Source organism: Notamacropus eugenii, chromosome 5 (assembly GCF_028372415.1).
Source record: "Notamacropus eugenii isolate mMacEug1 chromosome 5, mMacEug1.pri_v2, whole genome shotgun sequence".
In the NCBI taxonomy this organism is placed as follows: domain Eukaryota; kingdom Metazoa; phylum Chordata; class Mammalia; order Diprotodontia; family Macropodidae; genus Notamacropus; species Notamacropus eugenii.
The window spans coordinates 425,677,713-425,697,942 of NC_092876.1; the positions used below are offsets into that span (position 1 = coordinate 425,677,713).

Below are 20,230 nucleotides of genomic sequence, written 5' to 3' on the forward strand. Positions count from 1 at the left end.
AGGGGGGAGGGGCTGGCCCTAAAGCCCTGCAGGTCTTGGATTCGGTGCATTAGGTGACCGTGTCAAGGCCGCGAATCCAGGCCCTCGGGCTGCCCTTGTTTCCCACTCCGACGTCAAGTTCTCGCCGGGGCGGGGCGGGGCTTGGGTGAGGGGCGGGGCCGGGGCGGGCGGGGCGTGCCTTGGCGTCACTCCGGCGCCGGCGCACTTTCCCGCGCTCGCTGGCTCTGGGGGCCTGGCGGGGCCGGGGCGGGCGCGGGAGATTCCGAAATTTGCCGCCATGTCGGTGACGGTCCCCGGCTACTCGCCCAGCTTCAAGAAGCCCGCAGAGACGCTGCGACTCCGGCGGAAACGAGCCCGCCAGCCTGCGGACCCCGGAGCAGGAGCCGCCGTCTCCCCCGCGGGTGCGGCCGATCTCGGACCCCGCCGAGCCGCGCTGGCGGCCGGCCTCCGCCTTCGCCCTTTCCCCGCCGCGGGGACCAGGAGCGGAGGAGTCGCCGCGGCTTCCCTCCGGAGAAACCCCTTTGCCCGCTTGGACAATAACCCGCGTCCGGCCGTCGGTCCGGGGCCCGTCACCGACCCTGCGTGGCCGGACACGGGGGAGCCAGTGAGTGACCCTTCCTCCCCTCGTTGTCCCTCAGAGCATCCGCCCGGCATGAAGCAGGCCCGGGCCTGCGAAGGTGACCCTGAGCGGAGTCACGGGGTCACTGATTGGGGTCTAGGGAGCCCCCCCCGTGCGTGCTCCCCAGGCCATCTCACTGACGGAGACGCAGCCTGGCCGGGCGCCCGAGCCGTCCGGGCCCCCCCCCCCCCCCCCCCCGAGCCGTCCGTGCCCGGGGGGCTGGAGGAGGGGCTCATCCATGCTGGGGTTCGCGAGTTGTCCGGGGGCGCCGGGCGCTTTGGGCCTCCCGGCTGTCCTGTAAGAGCCCCCTTGCCCTGCATCCTTGGGGGGCCACGTAGATGAGGGGCGTTGATAGGAGTGCATTTGAAATTCAGGTGAACCACTCCCGGCTCTTGGCTTAAACAGCTAGCTGATCGTTGGAATGTGGGCTAAACTATAATGGCAAAGGGGCAGATATTTAGAGCAACTTCAGCCTTAGCTCAATACGTTTAAAAAAAATTTTCTTTTCAGTTTTTAGATTTTTATCAAGAAAATAACGTCACCTGGAAAGGAGAGTTTTCGGAAACAACAACAGCTGGGCAATTATCTGCGGTAACGATCTTTAAATTGTTACGAAGCGGCGTCCAATGTTTGTCATACACGTGAATAACTTAGGTTTCTTAGCGGCATTTTGATTTTACAGATAATGTCATTTTCTGCCCTCTATAATGAATGCATCCTCTACACCTCTGCCAAGGGCCGGCTCTAATCCTGTCACTCTCCTGTCTTGCTTGACGCCCTACTGGCCTCTAGAACAGAGGGTGATTTTGACATTGCCTTTCCTGAACACCACGGTCCAGCCGTGCTGGACCACTGTTTCTGTCCCCCAGATTTGACCTTTGATCTCTGCATTTTTCACAGGATGTCCCCCACGGCCAGATTGTGCTGTCTCCTAATGTCTGTGTCTCAGAGTCCCTATCCATGAAGGTTCAGCTCAGATACCACCCCTGAAAGCCTGCCCTGATCCTTGCAATTTTACTTGGTTCTTTCCCTCAATATATACTTGTGTACAGGACAGAATCTAGGCCTTAGAGTCAAGAATATGTGGGTTCAGGTCCTGTCTCCAATACACACTAACTGTGCCAGACATGGGCATGTTGCTTCACAGTGCTCCTGGTAATTCTTTAACTCATAGCTCATACTCAGTTGTGGAAACTCCCTATACCAATGAAATCACAAGTCCAGGCTGATTCCCCCGCCCCAAAAGTTGCATTTCTTTTTTTCTGGCGCCAGGATTGGTCATTGTCTTTATACCATGTTTAGCTGCATCTACATTGTTGTCATTGTAGGTTTTTAGGTTTTAGGTTCTGCTCGTTTCACTTTTTTATCAGTTCATATAAACTTTCCCATAATATGTTTTCTGGAAACTACTTCTTTCTAGCCTCTCTATTCTTCCTATGCCTTTCTGTTAAATCATACAGAAGTGTGACTAATGGAAAATGGAAAGAAATTTAGACCATGCAAAGAAGGGAGGGTAGCATGTCAGATGAATAGAAGTGATGTTTTTAGTTTATTGGTTCTTTATGGATCGCTCTGTAGAGCTATGTACTCATTTTTAGCTTTTCATGTGGTTGGTTTTGGTTTCAAAGTATAGTAATACCACAGGAGAAGGCACTTATTTTGCATTTAATAAGAATAGCAACTGATTGGTAAAAGGTTTTAAATAGTATACTATGGGTAATTTTGAAATTAGCTAATCTAATAATTGAAGATATTTTTCTTGTTCTAATTTCTGTGTTCTTTATTTTTAAAAGACTCCTCATCAACAACTCTCCAAATATGATCTTCCATCCTCCAAAAGTGTTGAGTTTCCTGTGGATTGGAGTATTAAAACTCGCCTCCTTTTCACCTCTTCCCAATCTTTTACCTGGACAGATCATTTGAAAGCTCAGGAAGAAGCTCAGGGCTTTGTCCAGCACTGCAGGGCAACAGAAGTTCATCTACCTGAGAATATGCAGGTGCTTAATTTTGAAAAAATGAGTTGGTATAACTGCCAGTCAACTTTTTTTTTTTTAATTAATCATTAAAATGTTTAAGAGATCATGATTTAAAGAATTAGTAAATAAATGTTGAATGGCAAAAATTAGACATCCTCATTGAATTAAATACAACACATGTTGAAAAGAAAAATTTGAGCCAATAAATGAAAGGTAGCTCCAGGATCCAAATCAAATCCAAAAGCTGATAAATTATTCCGTTGACTTTCATATATAATTCATACTATAGCTGTAGTATGCCAAAATATGCAGTACATTAGACTGCAATGGATTCTTTTTTTCCTAAGTGGAGACTGGTCTTTTTGAATTAGTATATGTATTTTAATATACATATTTAAAAATATTGATACTGCATTTTCTAAACATAGTGCTTCACGATAACTCAAAATAGACTATCAGCGTTGCCTAGAAGAAGAACCCCTTGCAAGCTAAATCACTAGCTACGTACGATCTGCCATTAAGATGTCAGTTATCCTGGAAGTGAAAGGGGACTTAAAAACTTTGTTTATATACAATTTAACATATTCCCTCCGTTATTTTCTCAGTATTAATTCACGTTAAATAGGATAGGTTTGCTTAAAAAAATTAAACTGCTGCTTATCCCTTGCACTATTAACCACAAATTCTGAATTAGTGAAATTTTTCTATAAATAGGAAATGGGGCATTGTGGTATAATGAGTAGAGAACAGTGGCCTCAAGATCAGGAACTACTTCAAGTCCTACCTCTGGCCCTGTGACCTTGGGCAAGTTATTTAACCTCCTGCTACCACAGACAATTCTCTAGGATGATAAGTTGTAGAGAAGGTGCCAGTCTTGGATTAGTAGAGAGAACATCTTGCACAAATGAAATAATACTTTTGGTGAAAACATCATCTTCATCAGGGAGAAAAGTATTGAATTGTATGGTTTGAATATGTTCCTTTTGGGAAACCTGTGTACCTACAGGAGTTGAAAGCTTCTCATTTCCCCTACATTTTAGGAGCCAAGCGCTAATTCTTCTGTATTGTAGGATCCACGACTCTGCGCCGAGCTTCGATGTGCCTTCCAGCAGAGCCTTATTTATTGGCTGCATCCCTCCCTGCCGTGGTTACAGCTGTTTCCACGTATTGGAGCTGACAGAAAAATAGCTGGAAAAGCGAGCCCTTGGGCAAATGATGAGGGACTACAACAAATTTTAATGAGTGAATGGTAAGATCACTGAAATGATTTCTAAATTAAATCATTACTTCTTTTTTCTTACTATTGTATTTAGTACATGGAAATATAACTAAATCCCCTTATTCATGATTGAGTTACCATATTTTACCGCATAATCATCACATTGTGGGTTTGGTTTTTTGTTTTTTTTTCCAGTCCAAAAATTGGTTTGTAATCTTTCATCGAGTAATCATCATGTGGTATAATTCTGTTCATCATGCCACTTAAAAGGTAAACAGAGCAGCAATGTATTCACCAGTGGCATATAGATACACATTTATCTCTGTTGCACAATGAGCCAAGAGCCTAAAATTCTCAGCATGCTCATTTTCGGTATATTTCTGAAAGCTGATTAGCATGGTTTGTTTAGAGCACTACAGTACTAACAGGATTGTCACTCAACCCAGTAAAGAGCTGTAGGTGCGTGGGGAGTGATGGGCAGGTGAAGCTGCCGTGAGAAAGTCACATGGTATGGTAAGACTTGCATCTTCCTTCACTAGCTAAGTTATACAGTTCATCTCCAAGTGATATGTTAACATGTGAAGCACTTCTTTCTGATTATGGGTAAATATAAAAACTATTCTGCAAGCTTGAAGCTGAAAGTGACTATTCACTGAATAGCATGGAAACAACTGCACAACACCAGTTTTCAGAGAGTGAAAAGTTGGTGTTTAACTGATGGAAATTGAAAGACAAGTAATAACTGGCACACTTTTTAAAGTTTCACATAATGATCACACCCCACTTTTTTGCAAAAAAAAAAATGGCATAAGATTTACAATGATTATGTGATAAAAATACAATATTGCAAACATGGATTTTTTGATTAATAATAAGATAATTATACTCTCTGACATTGTTAAAGTGCTTTAAGGTTTGAAAATTGCTTTTCACTTAATTAAGTTTTGACTTATTTTTACTCATTAACTTATTTAAGGCCCACAGCTATATGACATAGATATAGATATCTATGTGTTATAGATATATAGATATCATGTGGTAAGATATTCTTACTACATTATAGATTACAAAACTAAAGCTCAATGACTGACTTGCCTGTGCTCCATACCTAATAATTGTCAGGACAGGATTTGAACCCAAGTCCTCCCATCCAACAGTGCTGCACTGTGCTACGTCGCCTCTCTAAAGAATCCGACATCCAGCTAGATCTTAACAGACCTTGAATTCAATTTAGTAATAAACATTTGTTTAACAGTTAGTTTGAGCATGAGCAAAGACTACTGGACCTGAAGTCAGAGGGCATAGGTTCAATAAACAGATTCCTTACCTTGGCCATGTCCAAAAATGTACATCTGATTCTGCACACCCCGTGATTTCATCACCTCTCTGTCAGGAAGTGGTGAACAGCATGCTTTATTTCTAGTCCTTTGTCATCATATTTGGTCATTGCATTGAACAAGTCTTTCATGGTCTTTACAGTGTTGTTATACAAATTGTTCTGGCTCTGCTCACTTCACTTTTATCATTTCTAGTCTTCCAGGTTTCTCTGAAATTGTCCCTTTTATCAGTTCTTATGCCACAATAATAGTCCATTAATTTCATATATCATAATTTGTTCAAACATTCCTTAAATGAGGGACACGCCATTTTTTCTCACTTCTTTGCCACCATAAAAAGAGCTGTTTTGTATACATGTGGGTCTTTTTCTTCCTCCTTTGATTTCTTTGTAATATACCCTTAGTGATGGTAATGCTGGATCTAAGAATGTGCAAAGTTTAGTGACTTTTTTGGGTTTAGTTTCCAGTTGTTTCTAGAATACATAATACTAGTTCACTGCTTCACCACCTTTGTATTAACATACCTGTTTTCCCATAGCCTCTCTAAGAATTGTCATTTCCTTTCTTTGTGATTTTTGCATTTCTCTAATTATTAGTGATTTGGAACGTTTATTTTTTATGACATAATAGCTTGTTTTTCTTCCTTTGAGAACTTAGGTCTTATGTTTTCATACTTCTTATCACCAGAAACTAGTGCAGTATTCTGTACATACATTGAGAGGGATAGTGCAGCATATTATTTTCAAAACTATCTTGCTTTTCTAGGTTTCCTACTGACCTTCATTCTTTCATGTCCTTTGACCATTTATCTGCTGGGAATTGACTCATACTTTTGGATCAGTTCCTAATGTTTCTTGGGTAATAAAGTTTTGTCAGGGAAACATGCTACAAAGAGAGTTTTCCCATTTAACTTGTTTCCCTTCTAACTCTATCTGCGTTCATTATGTTTGTGAAAAAACTTTCCATTTTATGTAACCACAAGTGTCCATTTTATTATCTGTGATCCTCCAGTCTACAATTCTTCTTTATCCATAGTTAGAATTGATATTTCCTCCTTTGCTCCTCTGAATTTCTTATGATATGAACTTTGATATCTGGCTCATATATCCATGAAGCTGATTATAATATTTTGTGTGAGATGTTGGAGTAGACCTAATTTCTAACAGGCTATTTTCCTGTTTTCCCAGGACTTGCAACTATATATTTTTTTCTATGTGCTGTGTACCTAAGCTTTTCAACTGATCACTATTTTATAATCAGTAATTTGAGGTCTGGTACTGTTGACCCCCTTTCCACTTATTTTCATAATTTCTGTTGATATCTTTGCCGTTTCAAAGCACAGCTAACATATGGTGAGTAGTGAGGTGACTCAGAAAATTGGTTTACCTTATCAGTTTTTGTATGTGGAGCACTGGTAAAATGTTTGACTATAAAAGTGCTACCACTATAAGCCACAATCTGAGGATCAGCTAGGAACTTTTTTCATCACATGATTTGAGTTGCTTTGTTTAACTAACTTGGAATGATTTAATCACTTCTTCCCTAAACTTCCCATTAGCAAGATTGACAAATGAACTGGAAGAAGAGAAAACCAATTATCTCTCTGTGAAATATTTTTAAGACCAGTGATTCCATCCCAGAGGTGATTTTATGTTTCATTAAGTTATCTAACATTTCCAGGCATACCATTTCCTCACCTGTAAAATTACTTCTACTAGATCTCTCCCAGTTCTAAAATACTAGATATGACTTTTCCTTAGGTACCTCTTTTATCTCAACAGGTGTTTCAAACTTTCTCTTCTCCCTTCGGATGTCCGATAAATGTTTATTGAACTTAGGTTCTGTAAGTTGGGTTTGACTTTCAGTATAGTAATTCAGACAGACGAAACTGTTTTCGTTTTTGGTAACAAGAGTGGATTGCAACAGCTCACAGCCTTTGAAATGGTTTTTAACTGAATGGTTTAAAATAAACATTGGGGTTTTTGTGATTTTAAAATTTCAAAGTAAAAGTTGTTTCTTTAATTCACAGGGCCATCAGCTTCACTTCTCTGTATAATCTACTGAAGACAAAACTTTGTCCCTATTTCTATGTTTGTACCTACCAATTCACTGTGCTGTTTCGTGCAGCAGGGCTAGCAGGAAATGATGTAATGACAGCTGTCTTGTCACCCACAACCAGAGGTTTAAGAGAAGCTATGAAAAATGAAGGTAAATGTACCCTTTTTATTAGGTTCAGAAGCACGATATAGTAGTATCTCACTTTGTATAGATATTTTCCTAAAAAAAAAAAAGTGAAAATTGAGATATTTGCCATATTTTAAGGAGGACTTTTTATTTTTTTCTCATTTTTTAAACTCTCATTTGCAGTCTGAGCTTTAAAATTATCTGCTCACCTTCCCAGGCTTTTTGTAAAATGCCTAATCTCCACACTAGCTTGCAGAAGGTGCATTCTGTGGTAATGCAAATCATTGCAACGCACTATGATAGAATTGTAAAGTGTTTAGGGTTTCCTTAGAGTAGAATGAGGCAAGATAGATTTATAAAAATCACATGAAACAAAATTGTTACTCTTGCCTTTCTTGCCCAGGTATTGAATTCTCTTTGCCTTTAATAAAAGAAAATGGCCAACGGAAACAAAAAGTATCTGAGACACATCTGCATGTAGCAGAGAGTGAATGTAAGACAGAACCAGAAGAGTATGTAATTAAAATAATTTTCATGAATCATAAACCCAATATTATCATTTTGTGGAATTTTGTGAGTTGTATAAAACAAGAACTGAAAACCAAATGTGGTTTTATTTCTAGGGAACAACTTATCAGTGATGAGGATGAAGAGGAAAGTTTCTCCTGGCTAGAAGAGATGGGCGTACAGGATGAGATAAAAAAACCAGACATCTCTCTCAAGCTGTATCCTTTTAATTGCTATTAGTTAGATGATGGGTATTTACTTTTTTCCCATTCAGTTCAGAAATTAATTAACTTTAATCAAGTTTTGCTTTAGTATAAATATAATGCTTTAAAACCTATTCATTTCCATGAGAAATTACCAACTCCTTCAGGGCACCTTGAACTAAAAATCTAATTAAACTAAACTGACAAAGACAGCATCTAGGTTTTGGTCCTATTTCATGTCTAGTGCAAATGATTTATAAGTAGAGAAGTAATTAAACCAAAAGTTAAAATACTTTCTTGCAAGGTATTGTAGTTGTAATTAAAATATTCCAGGAACACTTTTCTCAAGGAGAATATCAGATTAAGAGTTTGGCAGAAAGCCTGAGTCCTTGTTGCTATCCCTTAAATTACAGTACATACACCAAAGATAGAAAATGATTTTAGAATCTTGTCATGAATGAAACTCAATAAAAAGAACAATTCATTGAGTAAGTTGCTGAAAAAAATTCAAGAAGAACTAAAATTGGCCCCCAGAAATCACCACAATATTTAAAAGAACTACGTGCTAAACATCAGCAAGTGAACATGATGGGAAAACTCAAGAAAACTGAAAATAGCCCACTGTTCAAGATAGACTGGCAGAAAAACAACAAAATGGGAGAGAGGAGTTTACAAAATAACTGGAAAACTAAAAGATATAGCTTGTTTTCAAAAAAAAAAATTACAAATGACCACATGAAAACATTCTAATACGATTTAGAAAATTAAAAATTAAGATAACTGAGTTTTTAGCTCACACATAAAAATTGCAATTTTATTTTGCACTCTGAAATAAAGATTATGTCTCCTGCTCTTTCTACAACCTCTCCAAAATTGATTGTTTCAATCTTTTGCCATCTTTGTGAGTTTGCTGGCTTCTGTGAAATTGTTTTGAGTTGTATTTCTCTCATAATTAGTGATAAGGAATATTCTTGCTATCCTTGGTAACAGTTTGACATTCTTCCAAAAGCTCTTTGACCCATGCAAGATTCTTACGTTTTGTGTTTAAAAAAAAGAAATTGACCCAAAGAAATTGTAACATGAAGTATGTAGAGTGAAATTTTAAAAGGATGGGCTTTTGAGCCTTTCAGTTGGACTCCAAGCAAAATTAGAAGAGACAGAAAAGAAAGTGCTAAGAACTATAGATTCTTTTCAATGTTGATTAACTAGTTGTTACTACATAGCAAGGCTATTGTGAGAAATTGCTATATAAATAATGTATTTTTTATTTTACTGCTATTATTTTATAATTGATTCAACTACTGAATGATGCATTTGGCCATACCTGGTGCCGTTTCTGCTTTATCATGCAGATTATGGAATGTAGATCCAAGTGTGGTGGCTCCCTGTCATTGCAGAAATCAGTTTGTAATAGTTTTGGTTCTTATTATTTTTCATACTTGTGTTGTCCTTCCAGTCTCCTTCCTAACTCCCCTTGGGATGATCTGGCTTCAGTGGCACCTAAAGATTTTATGAATTGTTTTTCTTTTCTCCACTTCTCACTTTTATGTTCTGAGAGTTGTTGTTGTTCAGTTATAACCCCATTTGGGGTTTCGTTGGCAAAGATACTGTAGTGGTTCGCCATTTCCTTCTGCAGCTCATTTCACAGATGACAAACTGGGTTAAGTGACTTGCCCACAATCACACAACTAGTTAAAGTGTCTGAGGCCAAAATTGAACCCAAGTTATTTTGATTCCAAGCCAGGCACTCTATCCATTGTTCCACCCAGCTGCCTCTGCCTGTAAAATTGCACAAGTTATTTTAGATTCCAGCCTGGTATTGTTTTGGGCCATACCGTATTTATTTATTTGTCAAGAAACCTTTAAGTGTTTTCTAAATGGATTTGTAGCTTCTTGATCTTTCCGTTGTGGCAGTTGATTTGCACCAGCTAATCTTGCTCAGGAAATGGTAGTCATCTATGTTGGTATGTTTTCATCCACTTTCCATTTTAATTTCATGCCCATATCTTACCATCTTTCTCATCTCTGAGTGGATGTTTTTTATTTTTGTTCTAACAAGTTAATGGTCTGATTTCCATAAAGGACAATACGAGTGAAAAATGTTAACGGCCTCAGAATGAAGATCCTGTCTTGACAAAGGGGGTGAAGAAAGGGCTTGAACGTTAGAGATGTTTATATTTTTTAACATATTAGAAAATGTTTAGGGTTCTAAATGTGGTTAGGATTTGTGGGGTCTGGGCTACTGTGTGGATTATTCCAAGTATAGATAGCCAATTTGTCCATAATTTATAGTTTTAGATTAAGTGACTTGCCAGTGGACAAAGCAAATCTGGCTTTACAGTGGTGATGACATCCTGAGAGCATTAAGAAAGATAAATAAGGAATTAGAATGTTTCATAATAGCTGACATTTAGGGTTTTGAGATAATCAGATTTCTTTACATATCTCATTTGATCTGAAAAACAATTCTGTGAGAAGTAGGTGCTGTTATTCCTATTTTCAGAGGAAACTAAGGTTAAGATTAGGTGACTTACCCAAGGGCACATAGCTGTAAGTGTCTGTTTCAAGATTTGAACCTGTATCTTACCACACTACCTGGCTACATCATTAAGAAAGTCTCATTTTTAAAATTGTATACCAAATAATGTAGCAATTAAATTTATACTGGAAAAATTTATAGTCTTCCATGAAGAAATATGTAGATTTTAAGAAAGATAATTATGCTGACTTTTCCCAAAGAGAGAAATTACATTATTTGATGTGTTGAAGAAACTGGATTTTCTAGATCTCTGGAAGTAATAGAGAAAGAGCTAAGAAAAATCAACCAACTGAAGTAACTGACTCCATATTCAGCTACCACAATGGAATAACTTTCTCTAAGAAAAGACAAAAATTTTTTTTTAGCATTTATTCCCTTCCCCCAAGATTAGTAATTGTAGTTAATACTAATTCAACCACGTTTTAATGTGATTTTCTTTTTATGTTATTGTGATCATTCTGTATGTGGTTCTGTCCACTTCTTTTTTTTCTGTCCGTATATTCTTCATCAATTCCTAAAAACCTTCTCAGATTTCTCTTCATGATGCTCCTTAGCAGAACAACACTGCCTCACATGCGTGTATCACAGTTTGTTCAGTGACTCCCCCAGTCAGTCAGCACCTGCTTTGTTTGCAGTTTTTGCTACCACAAAAAGTGATGCTGTTAATATTGTGGTCCGTACAAGACCTTTTACTCTTTCGTCTTCTGGGGTACATTGGCTCCGGTTCAGATCCCTTGTTTCAGGCCACATGTGAACCACTTAGTGACTCTCATATAATTCTAGAGTTTGAAGAAAAGACAAACAGGATCAAAACAGTGCGTGTTGACATGGACATCTACATTTTCATTGAATAGTCCCTATTAAACCATAGAAAATAAGAGATTGGCCAGTATATCAACACCAATATTGCCCAGTAATGTTTATGAATGTTACAGCAAAGTCCTTTATTATAGTTTTTGCCTTTTTTAGCAGTAAAGAAAAAGATGAATCTTTAAAGATTAGAACATCAGCAGTGATACATCAAAGAAAGACTAGAGATGGTCAGAATCACAATAGAAATTAATTAAATGAAAACAAAACATTAAATTAATTAAAAACTCAGATATACTCTTAAGTATAGTGAAATAAACAGCAATGTTAATTTTGAAAAAGGAGAAATGTTTCTTTAATACTTCAATGGATGGCATTGATGGTATGGATTATAATCTACATCTGTTTATCCCATTTGGTTTTTGTCCTCCCATAAAGCCTCTGTTTAGGATCTATCCCAAGCACTGCAGTGGTTGGGAATGGGAATGGGGGGGTAGGGATGGATATCAGTGTAGCACTCTGCTGTGCCATGTTTTATCCTCTGATCTCAATGTCATTATCCAACCTCTCTTGATCGTGTCTTTCATAGACACTATTTCTTACATTAAGTCTTAGTTGGTAGTAGACTGTATTCTATATACACATATGTTGTATCCCTCCACTGTCCTTAGGAGTTTTTATTCTTCAGAAATTATGGGGTGTGTTCTAAGATTTGCAGACTTGCGTCTTAAAACAGTAAAATGCTGATGTTAAAGAGATGGGTTTTCATGTCAGGGAACCTCATGAGAAAGGTGAATGAAATGCTGCTTCCCAAATGCAATGCCAGGTGTTCTCTGGACCTGTCTCAATATCAAACTGAGCACCTACGTAAGATTAATGAACTCATATAGTGAGGTGCCCATCAAACTGAGTATCATAGTCTGATCAGTGTTGATTTTTTTTCCATGGTGATCTCTTTTGAATGATACTATATACCATTAACATCAGCTAACACAAATACTAAAGATATTGCCTAAAAACTAGTGTAAGCATGATTCTCAACTTGAATTAGACATGATTTTTTAAAGTTTTTAGAATAGTAGATATGAATAGTAAGTTAAGGGAAAAAGCATAAGTTAATGAAAGGTTAAAAAATAACTGTTTGCTTGTGTGTAAGAATCATCCACATGGAGAAGATAACTGATTTAAGGAAACAAAAGGATCTCTGAACGGGAAAAGATAAAAAGCTTTTGTGTACAGCAGGCTTGATTTGCCGGTTGATCCAAGAGGGTCAACCAAAAAACCATGTGGTATAAATTAAGGGAAAAGATTTTTGCCTTTTTATATCATAAATCTGGGGAACTGATAAATACTATAGGAATTTCAATCTAGCAAGCATTTTCACATTAAATTAAGAAGTTACACTTCAAACCTAAGACATTAAAACAATTTTAACAACTGGAAAATTGGAGGGCTAATCTACTCAGCATAATTAGTATTCAACAAAAATGAATAGTTTCCACATTGTTTTATTGATTTGGTGTAAAATAATAGGCTTTTAAGTGGGATTATATAATAACTGTGTATGTGTGTGTGTAAATAAGATATGAGCAAGCATATTAATAGGAAAAGACATGGAAATCAAAGCAAAATTAGGATAGCAAAGGTAACTTTAAAGCACAAACGAAACACCCCTTTGGGATCATAGAACAAGTAATTTTTTTAAGCATATTTTCCTTTTAATTAGAATTGAAGTATATATATGGGGGTTTCATTTAGGCGATTGAATTTTTTCATATGTAAGATTTAGAATTGTTTTTAAAAGCCTCTATATACTTAAGAAAAAATAAAGTGACAAAAGAAACTATAAATGAACATGAACAGTTTATGAGGGGCTTACTTTACTGAAAAAATTAAGGCCTTTTTCTGTGCTTCATGTCACTGAATAGGGTGCTGGGCCACAAGTCAGAAAAACCTGAGTTCCGACTTGGCCTCAGACACTTAATGGCTGCCTCAACTGTAAAGTTCCCACAAGTGAAATACAATTTGCAATTTGTAGCACAATTCCTGACACAAAGGCAGACGCTTAACAAAAGCTTGTTCTCTTCCCTCTTCCCCTCTCTGTTCTCAAAAGCTCTTGATATAATCGCCCAGTCTCTTGACAGTGACCTTTTCCACCAAGACCAACTGCTCTGTACCCTTGGTCCTGTCCACTCCCATCTCCCCATACATTTCCACTGCTTTCCCCCAAGTCATCCCCCTTTAGTGCTGGCTCTTTTATCTCTGTAAACATGCCTGGGTGTCATCCATCAGGAGAAAAAAAAAATATGCCATCTCTTCCACAGCCATATTCCTAGAAATGTTTGCCATTGTTTTGTCTGCTACTGAAACTACTTTGTCCAGTGCTTAATGTGATGATCCTTTGATGATCCCCCTCTTATTGCAGCATTTTACACCAGTGAATATAGTATCTTACCACCTCTTCTTTCATGACACTCGCCTCTTTTGGATCTTTTATTGTTTCTCCCCCAAGAGGACCATGATCTCAGGAAGATGATGCCGTGACTTGCAAGTGAATTGGATTTAAGTGTGGGAGGGCTGTGCAAGGTCACCGGCTTCCTTTCTCCTCTGGAGCCATCTGGGTCCAATGACAAGATACAGATGAGAATGGCTGGAGATGGACCCCTTTGGTTCTGTTCTGAATTTCATTCCCTCATCACCACTAGACGTTTTTGGACTGAATGTCTTACAGGTCACCTCAAACTTTCCAAGTAAGGCTACTATCGTCCTAGCCACCTAGGCTTCCCCATTTGAAGTTTTCCCTCTTCCTTAATCTCTATATACAATCGTTTGCCAGAGGCTGCTAATCATTCCTCCAGAACATCTCTTCACCCTTTCCCTTTTTTCTAGGCCACAGTCACAGTAGTTCAGTCCTTCTTCACTTTAAGTGTGTACTGTTATAATAGTTTGTGATCTTTCTTCATGCCTTTTTTCTCTGATCCATCCTCTACTGCTTAAAGTTATATTCCTAGATTCATGCCTTTCTCCTGCTTTTCAAAAGATATTTATTGCTTCTTAGATAAACTACAAAAATCAGTTGAGGACCTTAACAATCTGCCTCCAATCCTCCTTTCTACATATTAGTGCTCATTTATGTACACACTTCAGCCAGACTGACCTACTTGATGTTCAAGAGAGAACATCTCTCCACAGGTTGCCTCCTGCATGTGGAGTATATTCTTCACTCATATCCTTCTCAGAATTGTATGCTTCCTTCAAGTACCACCTCCCCAATTATCCCCATTATAGTTCCTTAGTGCTTGGCATGCGGTGGAAGCTTATTAAGTATTTACTGATTGCACATCTCTTTCCACCAGAGTTTTTGTCTTTATGTCCCCGTGATGTCTCTAGCATAGTGCCTACTAATGGAGGATTAAGCAGCAGACCTTTATTCCGAATGGAAGAGTGAAGTCAGTGGTTCAGAATTGAATTCCTTGCATTGATATTTTAAACATTTTAACAATTTCCTTGACTCAATGACATTAGTCGTAAAGAAAAAAGTGAAGTGCAAATGGACCATAGGCCTGAGTCTATTGTCCTGGTAAAAGGAATCAACACCTTTACATTGCTAAACTTCCTGATAAACTGCAAGAGTTTAGTTGCCACCTCAGGTCCTCAGGCAGGACTTCCACCAACACTGTTGTCTCCAATGGCTTTCCGTGGTGCCACAATGCAAATGCTCAAGGTAAAAAAACAAAAAAGAACTTTACCAACCCCATGCCTCCATTCTGGCAAGGCTGAAAGCTTTCTGTTTTCTATTATTAGACCTCTACTTTGGGGGTTTTTATCCCTCATTCTCATGTTGTTGACAAATTTCTTACAAAAATACTTTATTTAAATCTTATTCTGAAGAGGGTTGAAAATTCTAAAAATACTCTTAATAAAGGAGGCATTACCACATTGTCAGTCACTTCAGGAAAATTAATTTCATTTTTCCTGTTTCTTATCTGTGAAGTTTAATCAAGGAAACTTTGTAAAAACTTAAGACAAAAAACTGAATCATTGACTGCAGTCAGTCATATTCAGTAAAACATGGGAACTATACTTGCTTTCTCTTCCATATTAGAGGAACATTAAAAAAGGAGAGGCTAATATGATTGTACATGTTTTAAAAAAAAAAAAAGGTAAGACACTCTTGAATTGTAAAACAGTCATTTTCCTTTTTTTTTCAACCTCTACCCAGGCACGAACAGTAAATGTGAAGACACCATTTTATTCTGGTTATAAAGATCAATTTAGTTTGGAGATTACTGGCCCTGTCATGCCTCATTCTCTGCATTCATTGACTATGCTACTCCAATCTGCGCAAAAAGGATCTTTTTCTGCAGGATTATATACTCATGAACCGACATCTATATTTAACACATGTACTCAAATGGAAAAAATATCAAACAAGGCAAGTAGACTATCTGATTAAGGAGCTCAGTTATTCCAAACTGTACAAAATTGCAAGGTGAAATTGTGAAGCTGGCTTGGGGACATTTCAAGTAATGTCAGAGAATGTAAATCTGTGACCAAGTGAGTATTAGTTACTCCTGCAATTTAGTCACCTAAAATTGTTCCTTGTCCATTCCTGGGTGAGACTATGATATGCTAAGTATAAACGTTACACAACAATGCCTGCTGACCGTTTAGCTTGTTGGCTTCTCTTGCTACTTTAACCACATGAATTCTCAGAACTCAATTAAATTGAATTTTAAAATATCCTATACCTTCAAAATGTCTAGACTAGTAGAGTCATTAATGGTTCAAAGAATATTTGCTTCCAAAAGGATAGAATTCTTGGGCTTGATTTCTTTTGAGCAACTAATTTGATGTGATTCCCAAAAACTTTTTAAATCTCCTATGAAATCTTTTGACTCTAAGTATGATTATCCTGTTCTAAATATACGATTCTGTTAGGAAGAGTTCCTAATTTGAAATTTCTGTAGTAACCACAGCAAATATATTGTTTCTTTCAATAAACATGTGAATTTTTACAGGAAGTTCTTGAAAAGGAGCTTGCTCATTGTGGACTGCATCTTAGAACTCTAAATCACCTTACCCAGTTACCAGTACTAGGAAAATCATCCTTAAGATTCATTGAAATGGATAATTACGCTTTTAATTGGAGGTCTTGAAACAAGTGGAACAAGATGAACTGCCACCCTTTAAGAAACAGCTTCCCAAAACTAAACAATCTGAAGAAATCTCTGTTGGAAAGTGCTCGTCTCAGGGGTTGTAAGAAAGGAACAGTATTCCAAATCTTATTTGCAAAAACGTTTGTGTAGCAGGGTAACATAGTACTTACGGAAAAAATGAGACACACTTCACTTCCTAGTTTGATCACACCTCCAAATGTGAAGAAATGTTTTGTTTAGCCATAATGGAATGTCATTTGAAAACGTACCTTGATGTGATGACGTTCTGGGAAACTACCTCGTAATGGATTTTGATGAGGATTGTAAATAAATTCGAAATTATTTCAAAATTGTTTTTATTAACACTAATGGTTCCTACACTGCTATTTTTATCCTAGAAAATTCGAGTAGCAATTTTTGTATAGCTTATGCCAAAATAATCTGCTTGTGAGATAAATTTCATATAGTGTGTATGTTTTTATAAAATAAGTTATTTTCTCTTCAGTGGGTATCAACCAATAATGTAATCTGTTATTGCAGCTGAAAGAATTAAGAAAAACACACATTTATTCCAGAAGTTTGTATTTGGGCCTTAAGCATTTTGTAAAATAAAGTTTAAAGACAGCATATGAGTACCACTATAATGCACATGTGAAATGAAATTTTATATTAGACCCTAAATTAACATGAACTTATTTTTGCAGTCAACAAAATAGTGGCCTGGTGCTGATTTTATTAGATAAGTTGGTTACAGCATTTGCATTATCATCTTGAGTCTCTATCTAGTTGTAGCTGAAATTCAAAATGCACATTAAAGTAAAACTACATCACAACTCAATGCCATTAAATTTTCTTGGCGTCTGCATTGGAATTCTAGTGGGTCTTCATTTTGGACTTCTTCCTTCTTATGGCATCAGTCTGGCTTAATCCTTTATTTTAGAATACAGGACATAAAAGCTGACTGTAACACAGCATACCATATATTAAACCCTAATAAAATTTAAAGGGAAAAATGGTAGCATTAGCCCTGTGGAACAGAACTCCAATTATCCCATAACACTGGCCCAATATCTGTCCAGCAGAACCTTCATGAAATAGTCTAAGGTGCACAGCCCTTCACTTATTATAGGCAAGTGTTACAGCAGCCTAGCCATAAGGGGAAAGAATTACATCATAGTACAAAATACAGTATAAAAGCGTTATTTAACATTCCACACTTAGGATTACTGATGCCTTCAAACAATTGTTTTGATGTTAAGCCACTTAAACAAATACATCACTAAGGTAAACAATATAAACATACCAAAACCCTGTATGGTTAAATACAATTTTCATGGTACAAAACCAAAGCTTGGAGATGTTTGTACAGATTGCTTTTTACACAATGTCTAAGTTGCCAAATTATTTACAACATTAAAGAAGAAATACATTTCTGATGCAGAGTAAAATTATCTGAAATGATTAATATAAAACCTCAATCTCTATCTACGTGAGGCACTCCTGAAGCAAGTGGCATTAGCCATGAGGTCCTTTGGTACAAGGCCCATTGCTTGAAGAACCACAGTAGCTGCTGTGGCTTTAGCATGCTTCTTATTAGGGCTGGCAAAGCTGGGCTGGTAAGCGCTTCCATTTATCAATACCTATTCAAGAAAAACATACAATTGGGCTGGTAAGGGCTTCCATTTCTCAATACCTATTCAAGAAAAACATACAATAAGAACAGCATCAAACTTTAATATCTATAAGCTTTGTATTTTTCACTAATATCTAGGAGATTATAAAATGCAAAACCCATACTTTTAACACTCTTGTCAAATTAATCTGAAGCCAGCACTTGGGAAGGGGAACTCAAAATTGAAAGCTTGTTTCTAATCTATAAATGCCAAATTTAAACACAGCTGTCCAGTAGCTGATCATTCTCATATCTACTTCCTCCTTTTTAAAAACTTTTTTAAAATGAAACTTTCATCTTTTAAGCAATAATATCAGACTGACATACTTTCAGAGTCCTCAGTCCAACTAACTTCAGGGAATCAAAGACCTACAATTCCAAGTGCTGATACCACCCAATCTGCTTCCTAATTCTGACCATCACCAAGGAAGGATGACTTCCCCCACCCACCCCTTCCCATCTAAGCCAATTTAGTCACAGCTACAAAAAAGCTGGTAAATTAAGAGATACCCCCTAGTTATTTTTAGAGTCTTAGAACTATATGCTTACCCTAAAGAGAAAGTGTTTGCGGTGATCAGGGCCACTATCATGAACCAAGAGAAATTCAGGTGGTTGCCACCTTCTTTTATTACAGATCTCCATCAATGCAGATACAGGATGTTTACCTAAGACCCAAAAGTTAACTGATCAGAAACTAATTTTAGAGTTTTAATGAATAAATTATGCAAGCTTAATGAAAACGAAAAAAATTAAAAAGTAACGTACTCTCACCTGACAGATCCTTCATCGCAGCAGAGAAGTTTCCAGATCTCTTTTGTGCTCTCTCCCCCACAGCAACAAGACCTGAACAAAAGACATGAAACTACCATAAAACTCAAGTATTTCTTATCTGTAGTAGACATTTTTGCATCAAAACAGAAATCTACCATAGGATAGTCAAATAATTTAAGCTACATGCCAAGTTACCTTATATATGATGAGTAATATCAATCCTATAACATTTTCCCAGTTCAATCTGCCATTTCTAAGATGCCTTATCTATGTGATGCCTCTACTAATCTATTCAGACTAGAGTATAATAAAGTGTAACACCAAAAAATCTGAGAATGCCAGATAAATGTCTAACCTTTACAAAAATCAACATTTATTAAAACTACTTGGGTAACACTTTTCAAGACAAGAACTAAACTGTCAGCTTCACTTGCTAATCAAAATACTACCCTATAGTGCTAACACCAAATTAACCATTTCCTCATCTGTCAAATGGGGAGATGAGAAGAGCTTAGTGTATACTGCTTAGTCTTAAGACTAAACTGCAGAGAGTGGGCACCAATCAACGTGGTAGAGGCTGCTTCTCACCCAGAGCTTCCTATGCTCATGAAAACCCAGGAACGATCTTTTAAAATATTTAGTCCCAAAGAAATAAGCATTTATAAATATCTGGGAACTTAAAAACAGTGATACTAGCTATGTTTGTTTGGAAGAGAAAGAAACAAGTTTAAAAATAACATTCCTGGAATTATCTATAAGCACCTTCCCTCAATCCCATACATACTGAACAATTCACCAAGCAATGTGTAATCAAAAAGAGCTGAAAGCCACCTTAAAAGATTGCTTAGCCCAATCCTCTAATTTATCAAAGATGAGAAAACTAACCCAGCAAAATTAAGTTGATTTATGCAAAAAATCACAAGTAAGCAGAAGAGCTGGGATTCAAACTTACATCCTCCACAATTAATCTACACATACCTTTTTTCCTTCTGGTTTCCTTCCCAAATAACCAAACATTGCTAATGTAACCATCTTGGGACAATGACAACCTATCACAAAATTCCTGGAGTTTCAAAAATCCGTTACCTAACATAACTTTTCTACTTTCCTACAAACCCCCATCAACTAAAATCCCAAGGATCTTTGCTTCCGAAGAATTACATTTCATAAAGCAATATGCCATATTTCCATCAAACATAACATGGACGGGAAAATTTTAATTCTCTGCCAAACA

At 37.4% G+C, this 20,230-nt stretch overlaps 2 protein-coding genes across 9 annotated transcripts in view; one reads left to right on the plus strand and one right to left on the minus strand.

The window, feature by feature from the left end:
• Positions 1–171: 171 nt before the first annotated feature.
• Positions 172–17,386, plus strand: DONSON (DNA replication fork stabilization factor DONSON). 3 transcript variants are annotated; one of them, XM_072616863.1, is made up of 10 exons: positions 172–604; positions 1,130–1,210; positions 2,413–2,616; positions 3,666–3,844; positions 7,181–7,359; positions 7,739–7,847; positions 7,959–8,060; positions 14,920–15,118; positions 15,617–15,829; positions 16,416–17,386. In XM_072616863.1, exons 1-10 carry the CDS (start codon positions 278–280, stop codon positions 16,551–16,553), a joined length of 1,731 nt encoding a protein of 576 aa, XP_072472964.1. In that variant the 5' UTR covers positions 172–277; the 3' UTR covers positions 16,554–17,386. The 3 variants fall into 3 exon arrangements, with proteins under 3 accessions (XP_072472964.1, XP_072472963.1, XP_072472962.1); XM_072616862.1 differs by having other exon boundaries at positions 174–604; positions 15,617–15,833; positions 16,420–17,386; XM_072616861.1 differs by lacking the exons at positions 14,920–15,118; positions 15,617–15,829; positions 16,416–17,386 and adding an exon at positions 14,518–14,877 and having other exon boundaries at positions 178–604.
• Positions 17,119–20,230, minus strand: part of SON (SON DNA and RNA binding protein) — a 35,171-nt gene continuing 32,059 nt past the window's right edge. For 2 of the 6 annotated variants that reach the window (XR_011968535.1, XM_072616832.1), the window contains 3 exons: positions 18,997–19,068; positions 18,775–18,890; positions 17,119–18,193 (listed from right to left, as the gene is read on the minus strand). Coding sequence is in view for 4 of the 6 variants with exons in the window: in XM_072616832.1 (XP_072472933.1) it covers positions 18,035–18,193; positions 18,775–18,890; positions 18,997–19,068 (347 nt within the window). In the remaining 2 variants the exon portion in view is untranslated. Of the gene's footprint in view, positions 18,247–18,774; positions 18,891–18,990; positions 19,069–20,230 lie in introns of all 6 variants that reach the window. The other 4 variants (XR_011968536.1, XM_072616833.1, XM_072616834.1 and 1 more) reach the window with 3 other exon arrangements.